Source organism: Schistocerca gregaria, chromosome 9, assembly GCF_023897955.1.
Source record: "Schistocerca gregaria isolate iqSchGreg1 chromosome 9, iqSchGreg1.2, whole genome shotgun sequence".
NCBI classification, from domain to species: domain Eukaryota; kingdom Metazoa; phylum Arthropoda; class Insecta; order Orthoptera; family Acrididae; genus Schistocerca; species Schistocerca gregaria.
Genome location: NC_064928.1, coordinates 186961862 through 186976370, shown reverse-complemented (window position 1 = coordinate 186976370; position 14509 = coordinate 186961862). Strand labels below are relative to the sequence as shown.

The 14509-nt window shown below is 44.4% G+C and overlaps 1 protein-coding gene across 2 annotated transcripts in view; it reads right to left on the bottom strand.

Annotated features, from left to right (window-relative positions):
* The window catches only part of LOC126291785 (insulin receptor-related protein-like), a 357856-nt gene that overhangs the window by 176626 nt on the left and 166721 nt on the right, over positions 1-14509 (bottom strand). For both annotated transcript variants that reach the window (XM_049985479.1, XM_049985480.1), the window contains exon 2: positions 368-2744. In XM_049985479.1, coding sequence (XP_049841436.1) covers positions 368-694 — 327 coding nt within the window. In that variant the 5' untranslated portion in view covers positions 695-2744. The remainder of the gene's footprint in view (positions 1-367; positions 2745-14509) is intronic.

The following is a 14509-nucleotide window of genomic DNA, read 5'->3' as shown; positions in this document are numbered from 1 at the left end:
TAGTTCTTAAAAACTACAGAATGGATAAAGTAGATTTCAGTACAGTTGACTATTGGCATCATGTAACATATAGTAAAAATATTAAGGTCCTGCATCAAATAGTTTCTTTCAGAACTAGGTCAAATGATTGCCTAAATAAAATGGGTTAGATAGGCAGGGTGTGGTCCCCTTAAGCGCAGGAAGAGAAGTTTGTAATAGTTAAAGGTATTTATTCTTGCTTTCCAATAATTGTTTAGAAAAGTATGTTTTCAATTTCCCGTGATGAAATCACTCAGGTCATAAGAGAGCACAGGCAGGGACTAGTTTAAGTTGGGTGCAACTCAGCGTCGTCGTGTGAACTAGGCTTGAGGGAAATAGCCGCACTCACCCGAAGCTCGGGGAAGCTGACGTTGAGGAAGCTGGTCTCGTTGGTGTTGTCCATAAGCACGACGTGCAGGAATCCCTCGATGACGCGGCAGCCCTGCAGCTTGCGCTTCAGTTCGGTGACGTTGTTGCGCGCGTCCACGCTGCCGCAGATGCCCGTGTGGTTGGTCAGCGGCGCGGGCAGCGTCGGGGCCGGCGTCGGTGGCGGCGTCGGAGGCGGCGGGGGCGGAGGCTCCGGGGTGGCGCCCGCCCGCAGCAGCACCACCACCCCCACCACAAGCATCGCCCAGCTTGTCTGACGCACTAGGCACGCGCTACAGTCCCTCCCCATGGTCGCACTTCTAGCTGGGCGAGGAATAAGCGACTGGTAAAGAACTCACCCTCGCCGTCGGTAGGTCACTACGTCCCTAACGAGTATGGCCAGGGCTGTCCCAAGTGAAAGTTGTAGCTATACGTGGGTTTGATCTGTCAAGACTGTTTCTTTTCTTTCGGGTGTCACGTGTCGCTTAGGACGTGACAAGAGATAATTTACAAGTATACAACTAGATTTAATTTTACGCGCTTTCGTTAGTCGTGACAGCCTCCAGAGGTTTTCTCGTAATGCTTGTCCTACAATGGCACTGAAAATACCTTTTATCCCTGATGGTATCCTTGACGAAACGCCAATTTTGCCCCACTTTTACAAAACAGGGTAGTTCTTTTCACAAGTTACAGTAGTTACTGCCAAAGCCTGGAACCGCCTGGAATTTGTCGTCTTATGATGGAACACCTCTCCAAGAAAAACGGAAATATGTACTGCCCTACCGTCTAGAAAGAGACAGTTGTAATTTTAATATGGGCAACCTGTTTTCGATAAGCGTGATAACTCTCGAGTGTTTTCTTATGATCGCTCATTCGTCACCGGGACACTGGAAATGTCTCTCTCTTTGAACTGCAACTAGTGTCCTTAAGGAAACGACAATGGTAGCCCATTTACCTGTAACGCTTCACAAGCGTGGATTACTATTGCAAATGCCTAGATTTTCTGCCTTACGATAGAAGAGTCCATAAAAGATCTAGAAATGTATGTTTAACGTACTCTCTACACCAGGTTCACACGTGTCTTTTCAAGTTTAAAAAAAAATTGAGAATCTGACTGTCACCAATACTTGGAGTTCTTTTTCTTTGTCCTGGCCCAGGTACATATATGTGTAGCCCCTAACTACCGATAGTATTCTTTCCTCAGATTTCGCGTTTTTTTTGTTACATTTCAGTATTAACACGTTCGCACAATATGGCGCATATCACACGCCTTAAAAGAATAAAAAATAATATAAACACTGTTCTATTTTGAAACCAAGAGAGTACTTCCCAGTCCTAAAGTCTCCTTCATGAAACGTCGATGTTAAACATGTTTCGATTACTAGCGTTACCGTATAGCGTATTTGAATTACACAGTCACTGATAATTAATTCTACGCCATCTACTTTACGACAACGAAACACTACTTCCAATGGTTCCCTACACCAGAATCACACGCATACTTTGAATGAAAGCAGATGGAAATTTTATGGCACAGTGAAATTTAGTTAAGGCAACAATACAGTGTACTTTAGCTAATTTTCGTCGGTCAGCTTCACAGCCAAATACCTATAGTAAGCTATTCTGCTACTTAAAATTTCAATCCGACCTTTCCAAACACTTCCACCCGCACTGAATAGCACCTTGGCTGAGCTCAAGGCGTTGGGCGAGTACTGATCTCGCTGAATCTCCTCGCCGGAGATCTTTCCCAAGCAGCTACGCACAAAAACAAAATGCAAATGGAGAGCATTAATGGCGTGGCTAATTAGTCGGGAGTATTTTCACTCTTAGGACCATTAATATTCAGTACGCCTGGCACTGTCACAGCCTTCCAACACACGCTACACTACCCGCCAACAGTCAACGATCAGCTATTACCTCAGTTAGGAAATCTTTAGTTTATGGAATAAGTATTTTAAACTTGAAAGGTACGTTTCGTTTTCTGAGGTCGACTGACTAGAAAGGAAGTGGTATCTCTTATCTGCTTAGCTATCTGTCTGTTTTAAGTTGATTTTTTCTCTGTAATGTCCCATTCAGTTGGAGCGAGGCAGTGTCAAAAAAGTCATAGGAGTAACTATGAAATCAGACTCGGTAGCAGTAGAGCTGTCGTGTCGCTAACCACACAGCGTAAGCCGAGAGGCCCTTGTGAATCACAGCCGCCTGGATCCCACATAACACACAAACTGCACCAGTACTGTAGGGACAACGGGTAAGACGTACTCGGGAGCGCAGTGTACGATGTTAACACGTTCTCGCTGCGTGTAGATGTGTTTCCTTCCTCTCTGGCGATGACTTCATCACATCGCGTTGATCATTACGGTCTGCAAAGGGGAAAAAAATCACCTTAGAATAACAGTGAGATAACAGCACAATTCGTTTTTACCAAAGGTACTGGCAGATAAGATGAACACAAAAAAATAAAATAAATAAAAACAAGACTAGGATATGGGATGCAGTCAAATTAAAACAGGCCAGACTGAGGGAATTAGCACGGGAAACGAGACACTTAAAGTAGTAAGTAACTTTTGCTATTTCGTCTGAAAAATTACTGATCATGGTAGAAAGAGAGACGATATAAAATGTAGACTGGCAATGGCAAGAAAAGCACTTTTGAAGAAGAGAAATCTGTTAAGAACTAAACTAGACGTAAGTGATAGCAAATCTTTTCTCAGGGTGTTTGGACGGAGTGCATCCATATTTGGAAGTGACAACTGGACGATTAACAGTTTAAAAAGGACAGAATAGAATCTTTTGAGATGTGGTGCTACAGAAGAATGCTGAAGATTAGATGGGTAGTTGACATGACTAACGAGGAGGTACTGATAAGAACTGGGGATACAAGAAATTTGTGGCACCAAAAGAACCACCGCCTGAATCGTCCAACAGTACCGACCGGTCACCGTGTCATCCTTAAGCCGTCGGCACACGGACCGTGCTGTCGAACGTTAACTTTGAGCGTGCCAAGTTCAACGTGCTGCTGAACGCTCAGGGGAAAAAAAAAAAGGTTCAAATGGCTCTGAGCACTATGGGACTTAACTTCTGAGGTCATCAGCCCCCTAGAACTTAGAACTACTTAAACTTAACTAACCTAAGGACATCACACACATCCATGCCCGAGGCAGGATTCGAACCTGCGACCGTAGCGGTCGCGCGGTTCCAGACTGTAGCCCCTAGAACCGTTCAGCCACCCCGCACATTTCATCCATCGTCCACGAAAAGGAAATTACCATGTCCAATTAATAAGGACACATCATTCCTACATTTCATTAGAACTCCAAGGTCAGTCTTACTTGGTCAGTGTTGCTACCCAGTAGCAGAATCTTTGCAACATGTGAATTACGAAGCGTAAAAGAAAAAGGAGCGAAATACCTTTATACAAGTAGCGCAAGCTGTCCGGTAGATTAAGCCAATCGAACAAAGTCACCCCACAAAAAAGGTGAACTTATATTGACATAACATCAAATATTATACTGATAATGAAGTATCAGAACCCAATAAAAATGCAAATGTTAGAAAAAAATATGGAAGTGGCAAGACGCGAACCACCACCCCCAACAAACTAAGCTACATCAGACAGAGACGGTAGGCAATACGCTACACCAATAACAGGCCCTATTTGTGTAATAATGGTGTCTTACGTCCGGCAGGAAACCTTAATCGTAGATATGTTACTAACTGAAATTTAATTATAACAAATTGTACCAAGAACAATGCGGTTTGGTGGATCTTCAGTATATCGCTGGCTTCAAATAGCCTAATCTCGTAGTATGCAAGTTACAATAATTCTTTTGCCACAAATATGATGTTTCTCATTATTTTATTGGAACCAATCACACAGTTAACAACGGGTTTCCCAGTGATTCTCAATTTGCTGGTGCTCAGTAACGGCATATATACATATAGGCTTGAAATGAATGCCAATATGGTGCCGCACAACTCTGTACTGAAGGGAGACGGCGTGCGTGTGACGTAGGTGACGTTGTGCCATCTCATTGGTCAACGCTCATACGCACGCTCTGAATATCTGACATGCCAGATATTGCTCTGCACGTTCGGAAAGACTGACAATAGGATAGCTGTTCCACGCTATGACGTCAGAAACTCGGCACGCTCAACGTTCGGATGCACGGTCCGTGTGTCGACGCCTTTAGCCATAGGCGTCGCTGGATGCGGATGGGCAAGTTGTCAGCACACGGCTCTCCCGACTGTTGTCAGTTTTCATGACGGACGCCGCTGCTTCTCAATCAAGTGGCCGGCCGGGGTGGCTGAGCGTTTCTAGGCGCTACAGTCTGGAACCGCGCGACCGCTACGGTCGCAGGTTCGAATAGTGCCTCGGGTATGGATGTGTGTGATGTCTTCAGGTTAGTTAGGTTCTAGAGGACTGATGTTAAGTCCCATAGTGCTCAGAACCATTTCAACCATTTTTTCAATCAAGCGGCTCCTCAGTTTGACTCACAAGGGCTGAATGCACTCCACTTGCCAACAAGACTCGGCAGACCCCGACGGTGACCCATCCAAGTGGTACCCAAGCCAGACAGTGCATAACTTTGGTGATCTGACGGGAACTGGTATTACAACTGCGTCAGGGCCGGCGACACCAATTTGTGCCACAACTTGACAAAAAAATAATAATAATAATAATAATAATAAGAGCTCGGTGGTAGGATACATTTCGAGACATCAAGTGATCACCAGTTTAGAACTGGATGGAAGTGTGGGGGTGGCGGGTAAAAAGTTAGAGGGACACAAGAGATGAATGCAGTAAGCAGATTCAGAAGGATGTAGGTTGCAGTAGCTATTCGGACATGAAGAAGCTTGTACAGGATAGAGTAGCATGGGGAGCTGCATCAAACCAGTCTCCGGACTGAGGACCACAACAGTAACATGTGACGACTCTTCGAGAAATGCGATGTTTGCTGACGATAAAAGAGGAGATGTGCAAAATCGATTCAAATGTTAACGAATATGTGTAAAAAATACAATTCGTTATTCGCGTATGACAGACAAAAATATATATTCGAACAGTTATTAATTCACAGGAGTAAGCACATTTATTCGTCATCTGGATTATTCATTCATATGAACAGAAACATTTTTCGTCGTTTGTGACTAACAGTGGAGAGTGTCCTATTTTCGAAGACTTTTCATACTTCCGCCTCTGGCCGTCTATGTAACTGGGGTTCAAATGGACTGAGTACTATGGGATTTAACATCTATGGTCATCAGTCCCCTAGAACTTAGAACTGCTTCAACCTAACTAACCTAAGGACATCACACAACACCCAGTCATCACGAGGCAGAGAAAATCCCTGACCCCACCTGGAATCGGACCCGGGAACCCGGGCGCGGGAAGCGAGAACGCTACCGCACGACCACGAGCTGCGGACTGTAACTGGGGTTTAGTTTATTTCACTAATCCATTTTTAAATAACAGCATTACTTTATGTGGGCTGCAGTCTGTTTCTGAAATTACATAAACTGTTCCGCAAAAGCAAAGTTTTTACCAACGTGAAAAAAATGTTGGAAGATACAACATGGTCATGCATCTAGGAACAAACATTCTATAGAAATTTAGAAGTGCTGTACCTAACGTAATCTAAAAAATCTTGTCAGTACTGTTAGAAAATGTTGCCAGTGGTCTTTTTCACAGTTTACTTGTTACATTACTGCTATACTACGTTGCAATAATCAGTAAGTGAAATCTTTTTTTTTTTATTATAAGTACTACCAAAAACGAGTTAAACGTTAAATACATTTTGAAATTGAAGCTGTTGAAAACCAAAACAAATTTCCGCTTTCGAGAAAAGTAAAATTATGCTGTTCGACACTTTCCTGACGTAATGGTTCAAATGGTTCTGAGCACTATGGGACTCAACTGCTGTGGTCATCAGTCCCCTAGAAGTTAGAACTACTTAAACCTAACTACCCTAAGGACATCACAAACATCCATGCCCGAGGCAGGATTCGAATCTGCCACCGTAGCAGTCGCACGGTTCCGGACCGCACGCCTAGATCGCGAGACCACCGCGGCCGGCCCTGACGTAATAAATGCTTCACTGGCTCATGCGCGTCGTGTCGGATAATGTGGAAGCTGCACAATATTTCAACGAGACAGCTGCTCGTCATCTTCAGGTGTTTGCTGACGTGTTGCTACAGTGGCTCGCCAATACATACGCTGGCTCGCTAGCAAAGCGCAGGGAGATATGTGGACGACACCTTTGTAGTTTGGCCACGTGTGGCAGCAACGCTTCCTGTATTTCTGGAACATCTTAACCCCCTACATCCTAGTATTTCTTTCACCATGGAAGTGGAGAAAAGTGGAAACCTTCCGTTCCTTCATGTCTTGGTCTGCAGGTAAAGGGACGGTTCCTTGAGTCACAGCGTGTTGCGGAAAGCAACTCATATTGACTTATACGGCCTACGAGCTGCCATCACCCATCTCAGTACGCTGGCGTATTGCGGACTCTCGTTCACAGGTTAGAGTTATCTCAGATGTAGACAGCTTATCAGCTGAGCTCAGACATCTTCCCCCTCTGTTTGTTTAAAGCTTGTACTCTGATAAACAGATTCGTAACGCATTTCGACCTGCACACGCTGGAGCTCAGTAACATCCAGAAGAAACGCCGAAGTCCAGGAGGATTGTTTTTCCTACTCTATGTTGGTGGCATGTACTTTAACATCGGCACGCTGTTCAAGGTAGATGAAATGAAATGTGTCTTCTGTCCTAAAGCGCGAGTGCAAACGATTCTGGGTTCTGTTAAAGACAACCCAGGTCTAAGGAGACCAGGGATACATAAAATCCCGCACTCGTGTGGGAAATCATAGATTGGCCAGACGTGTCGCAGTGTTAATGATAGACGACACGTAGACGTCACACCAGACTGGGTCAGCGAGAAAAGTCTGTTGCTGTTGAACGCTGCCTTTACACGGGACACGATATAGACTACGGTGAGACAAAGATACTTTCGTTCTCTTCCACGTATTGGGGCTTCATCATTAAAGAAACGTCCGCCCCTGGTAGCTGAGTGGTCAGCGCTACGGAATGTCAAACCTAACGGCCCGGGTTCGATTCCCGGATGATGAAATGAGAGAAATTAAATCGAAATCAATACATAAAATTAACGAAAATCATAGGAACAAAGATTTCAAGCGAGAAAAGAAAGAAATAAAGAGAGCAAATAAAGAAGTTGATATGACGGTTTTGATGTGACAAAGGATTACAAATAAAATACTACATTTAAATCAAGTAACTCAATGCACATAGTGATCTAAATTATTTCGATAAAGACTTTAAAAAATGTTGGAACCACATGAGAAGATTCGAATCGACGATGTTCTGGACGCGAAGTCCACACCGTATCCATTATACGACATAATCAGTCCGTTCAATACTAATGATTTAAAGCCACTGATTGTCACTCAAGATAACGATTTTTTTGTCGGTTACTCGTGAACGAAGATCAACCAGTCTGAATGTCTGCACGTTGTGATATCTGGGACGTTAGCCTACAATCACTGTAAAGATGCTTTCAAAAAGTCTATCCTACCACTGGGGACCTCTCCTTGGTAGGTGGTTCAGAAATACTTCCCACCTTGGCCAGAAAGCCACTGATCATGCCATTTTCGACGTCAGATAAATCCATCTGATTCCGCATTACAACGACTGCACTGTTTCCCGCGTCCCTCCGACACGCTTTATATCCGCTACACTGCTAGTGGTGCCATCAGCCGTCTGTTAGGGTTATTGCACGTTGACATCGAACATAGGCGGTGGTCACGTAAATGTGACCACACGGTGTACAGTCTTGCTGGGAAGTTATTTCATTATCTAAAAATCTAGTGCGACAATGTGCAGCCCCTATACACACACTAAACGCTGTCAGCTCACATCAGGACCGTAAAACGACGTATAGATTCCATTCTGTGAACCGAAACAACCGCTATCGTAGCCGGGAACGGGAAAAGTGAGTCAGCTTCATAATGAATGTGATGAGGATCAGGTATTAGCCTAGTGTTATAGAGGATGGTCCATTGATTGCGACCGAGCCAAATATCTCAAGAAAAAAGCGTCAAACGACCAAAAAAAAAAAATACAAAGAACGAAACTTGCCTAGATTGAAGAGGGAAACCAGATGGCGCTATGATTGGCCCGCTAGATGGCGCTGCCATAGGTCAAACGGATATCAACTGCGTTTTTTGAAAAAATAGGAACGCCCATTTTTATTACATATTCGTGTAGTACGTAAAGAAATATGAATGTTTTAGTTGGACCACTTTTATCGCTTTGTGGTAGATGGCGCGGTAATAGTCACAAACGTTATAAGTACGTGGTATCACGTAACATTCCGCCAGTGGTATTTCCTTCGTGATACATTACCCGTTTTAAAATGGACTATTTACCAATTGCGGAAGCTGTCGATATTGTGTTGATGTATCGCTAGTGTGATCATAATGCCCAACGGACGTGTGCTATGTATGCTGCTCGGTATCCTCGACGATATCATCCAAGAGTTCGGAACGTTCGCCTGATAGTTACGTTATTTAAGGAAACAGGAAGTGTTTAGCCACATGTGAAACATCAACCACCACCTGTAACAAATGATGATGTCCAAGTAGGTGTTTTAGCTGATGTCGCGGATAATCCGCACATCAGTAGCAGACAAACTGCGCGAGAATCGGGAATCTCCAAAGCGTCGGTGTTGAGAATGCTACATCAACATCGATTGCACCCGTACCATATTTCTATACACCAGGAATTGCATGGCGACGACTTTGAACGTCGTGTACAGTTCTGCCACTGGGTAGAATCCACCGGATCTGAGGGCGAGTTTTCCTCCTACTGTCTGAGCCCGTTACTCCATCTCTAATGTGGTCTCGTCGTCGACGGGACGTTGAACCTCGAGACTTCGTATTGTTTCGGCTTCGTAGATGGCACACAACGCTCCTCTTCTCTTTATCTTGCGAGCCGCTTCTTCTTGTAGCGGAGCTATACCGATGCACTCCCTGACGTCACTCTCTTATCGGACGTTCACCAGGCGCGCATTCTCTGCCAGAGATTCCACGCCACCTGTTGTTGGCGACTAAACAATGACGTGGAACAGCGATACGCACGTATACATGTAAAGGTAGTGTCGCGTATACTCCAATAGAAATGCTCACTATTTCTTTTAAATCCATCTTTTATTCTACATGTTTGAAAGTTTTACAGTGTGTAGACACATCCTTTGGGAACAATATTTTCATTTCTCCACATAATTTCCATCCCTCTCAACTGCCTTACGCCATCTTGGAACTAGCCCCTCTATACCTGCACGGTAAAATTCTGGGCCGATCTGTTGGAGCCAGTGTTTGGCAGCGTGCACAAGGGAGTATTCATCTTCAAACCTTGTTCCACGAAGAGAGTCTTTCAGTTTCCCAAAGAGATGATAGTCACGTGGAGCCAGGTCAGGACTTCGCTGCAGTAGCCACTCCATTGAACAAAAACAGAAGAATACGTCGTAAATGTGCTTGGAACTCCGTTCCTTAGAGGTAGATTTCCATAGCTCCACTCACTATCTCCACATGAGAAAATAACAACATGTAAACTCAAATAGCAACAGTGAACCACAAATAAAAAATGGCACTAGTTATATAAACCCATGTTGTTGTTGTGTTCTTCAGCCCTGAGACTGGTTCGATGCAGCTCTCCACGCTACTGTATCCTGTGCAGGCTTCTTCATCTCCCAGTACCTACTGCAGCGTACATCCTAATGAATCTGCTAACTGTATTCATGTCTTGGTCTCCCTCTATGATTTTTACCCTCCATGCTGCCCTCCAATGCTAAATTGGTGATCCCTCGATGCCTCAGAACATGTCCTACCAACCGATCCCTTCTTCTGGTCAAGTTGTGCCACAAACTCCTCTTCTTCACAATTCTATTCAATACCTCATTAGTTTTGTGATCTACCCATCTACTCTTCAGCATTCTTCTGTAGCACCAGATTTCGAAGGGTTCTATTCTCTTCTTGTCTGGACTATTTATCGTCTACGTTTCACTTACATACATGGCTACACTACACGCAAATACTTTCAGAAACGACTTCCTGACACTTAAATCAATACTCGATGTTAACTAATTTCTCTACTTCAGAAACGCTTTCCTTGCCATTGCCAGTCTACATTTAATATCTTCTCTAGTTCTACCATGATCAGTTATTTTGCTCCCCAAATAGTAAAACTCCTTTACTACTTTAAGTGTCTCATTTCCAAATCTAATTCCCTCAGCATCAGCCGATTTAATTTGACTACATTCCATTATCCTCGTTTTGCTTTTGTTGATGTTCATCTTATATCCTCCTTTCAAGACACTGTCCATTCCGTTCAACTGCTCTGCCAAGCCTTTGCCGTCTCTGACAGAATTACAATGTCATCGGCGAACCTGAAAGTTTTTATTTCTTCTCCATGGATTTTAATACCTACTCCGAACGATTCTTTTGTTTCCTTTATTGCTTGCTCAATATACAGATTGACTAACATCGGGGAGAGACTGCAACCCTGTCTCACTCCCTTCCCAACCACTGCTTCCATTTCATACCCCTCGACTCATAACTTCCATCTGCTTTCTGTACAAATTGTAAATAGCCTTTCGCTCCCTGTATTTTACCCCTCAACGATACAGACAGCCGTATCGTAGGATATTAACCCATAACAACCGGAATACCAACATGCTAAACAAAAATAGCTACAAACTTATGCCTCACCCTACATTCATAGCCAGAGATAGTTGTAAATACACAAAAAATTGCCGTGGAAATTGATTGTACGAAGTTCAGTAAGTCTTCATATCGCCGCTGTAATAAAGTGAACGAATATTTTTGGTGTTATACACTACTGGCCATTAAAATTGCTACACCACGAAGGTGACGTGCTACAGACGCGAAGTTTAACCGACAGGAAGAAGATACTATGATATGCAAATGATTAGCTTTTCAGAGCATTCACACAAGGTTGCCGCCGGTGGCGACACCTACAACGTGGTTTCATGAGGAAAGTTTCCAACCGATTTCTCATACACAAAAAGCAGTTGACCGGCGTTGCCTGGTGACACGTTATGATGCCCCGTGTAAGGAGGAGAAATGAGTACCATCACGTTTCCGACTTTGATAAAGGTCGGATTGCAGCCCATCACGATTGCGGTTCATCGTATCGCGGCATTGGTGCTCGCGTTGGTCGAGATCAAATTACTGTTAACAGAATATTGAATCGGTGGGTTCAGGAGGGTTATACGGGACGCCGTGCTTGATCCCAACAGCCTCGTATCACTAGCAGTCGAGGTGACAGGCATCTTATCCGCATGGCTGTAACGGATCGTGCAGCCACGTCTCGATCCCGGAGTCAACAGATGGGGACGTTTGCAAGACAACAATCATCTGCACGAACAGTTCGACGACGTTTGCAGCAGCATGGACTATCAGCTCGGAGACCATGGCTGCGGTTACCCTTGACGCTGCATCGCAGACAGGAGCGCCTGGGTGCACGAATGGCAAATCGTCATTTTTTTTAGATGAATCCAGGTTCTGTTTACAGCATCATGATGGTAGCATCCGTCTTTGGCGACATCTCGGTGAATGCAGCTTGGAAGCATGTATTCGGCATTGCCATACTGGCGTATCACCCGGCGTGATGGTATGGGGTGCCATTGGTTACACGTCTCGGTCACCTCTTGTTAGCATTAACGGCACACTGAACAGTGGACGTTACATTTCAGATGTGTTACGACCCGTGGCTCTACCCTTCATTCGATCCCTGCAAAACCCTACATTTCAGCAGGATAATGCACGACCGGATGTTGTAGGTCCTGTACTGGCCCTTCTGGATACAGAAAATGTTCGACTGCTGCCCTGGCCAGCACATTCTCTAGGTCTCTCACCAATTGAAAACGTCTGGTTAATGGTGGCCGAGCAACTGGCTCGTCACAATGCGCCAGTCACTTGATGAACTGTGGTATCGTGTTGAGGCTGCATGGGCAGCTGTACCTGTACACGCCGTCCAAGCTCTGTTTGACGCAATGCCCAGGCGTATCAAGGCCGTTATTACGGCCAGAGTTGGTTGTTCTGGGTACTGATATCTCAGGATCTATGCAGCCAAATTGCGTGAAAATGTAATCACATGTCAGTTCTAGTATAATATATTTTTCCAATGAATACCCGTTTATCATCTGCATTTCTTCTTGGTGTAGCAATTTTAATGGCCAGTAGTGTAGTTCCACTCAATCGCCTCCCAGAGCAAACCAATGAAGCCACCACTGGAGCGGAGAGTGGTTTTCGTCTGGCGCACCGCTCCTGCACACTCACTTTTGAGGTGACCCTAGAGACAAAAATCCAGAGGACTCATGCAAGCAGATCTTGGAAGCCATGGTACGGGCTGCACTGCTATGACTATCCATGTTGGACCATACTGGCGCTTCACACGTCACTAACATCAACGGCAAAACGTGCCAGTATCACATCATGGATCTATCACATAGTACAACGTTGTGTGAAAGGTAACGCCCTCAAGCAATCCTGGAAGGTCCCGACAAAGAAACAAGAGGTATTGTCTTCCAAATTAACGTGGAAAATGTGTGGCCCAGTGACATGATCACCTGGTACCTCTCACCACACATTCAGTGAGAAATGTTGTGAGAAAAACTCGTGAACAGGTACGCAGTTACGCACCGGCGCTTAGTGAAAAAAAAAAAAAGAGCTTATCGAGTATCGGACCAGATCTCCACCTGTATCCAAGACTTCTTTGCCGACAGAACTCAACTTTTCGCTCTTAAAGGAAAAAAATTGACAGACGTAAATGTAGTTACCGGAGTACGACAAGGTAGTTTGGTAGGACCGTTACTGCTTACAATGTATACAAATGATCAGGCACAAAGTGTCGGAAGCTCTTTAAGACTGTTCATGGATGGTCGGATTGTCTACAAGAACGTAGCAACGCCAGAAGACAGTACAGAATTGCACGGGATTGATGAATGCTGCAGGCGCGTAAGTTGACTCTGAACGTAAATGGTCCAAATGGCTCTGAGCACTATGGGACTTAACATCTGAGGTGATCAGTCCCCTTTACTTAGAACTACTAAAACCTAACTCACCTAAGGACATCACACACATCCATGCCCGAGGCAGGATTAGAACCTGCGAACGTAGCGGTCGCGCAGTTCCGGACTACAGCGCCTTCAACCGCTCGTCTACACCGGCCGGTCCTGAACGTAAAGAAAATACGAGGGTTGAAACCTTAGTAGTGGAAACTATTTATTTACAGCTCTTGCAAATTAGATACGTGTTTAAAAGTTTTACTGACCTTCAAAGAGGTCACCAGCATTGTGTTGCCAGCGATGTGGAAGTCGTAGGATACTCTTAGCAGTGCCAGTTGTGTTGACAGTTCGAGCGGCGCGGTCTATTGCCCGACGAATTTGTAGCAGTTCTGAAGCGAATGTCATGAAGTGTTTCCTTCAGTTTAGAAATCGAGTTGAACTCACGAGGGCTTAAGTGAAAGAACTGCAGTAGGTGGTACAGCACATAGCAGCCCCAGCAGTCAAACAAATCAGTAACAGCTTGCACTGTACGTGCTTCAGCATTGTCCTGCATCAAGGTCAGGTCCTGCAGAAAGCGTCATCACTTCTGAGTTGTAAGCTACTCGTAGGTTGTGTTCTAAAAATGAACACCATATGGTTTTATAAATGTTAATCCCCGTTTCAGGTATGTCGTTCTGTAATAATTGTAATGTATATACGTAACTCATGTAAGCCCTCCCTCAAACCTGTTATGTTATACCTTCACAGATCTTATGAAGGAACTTTCAGAGTGCTGAAACCGGTCATCTAATAAACGATTGAAGCGATCGTGGCTTTTCAAGTATTTAAAAAACTTATCTATTTTGTACGACCTGTTAATAAATAGTTGCCGCTGCTAAAGTTCCAACCATCGTATAGCGTGTTGCGCATACGTAGCAAAAGAAATGCACTACTGCAAGACTACTCGATTGGTGACAAATTTCTGGGAACGATATCTACTCTAAAATATTTAGGGATAACTATTCATAACGACGTAAGTGCAGTGA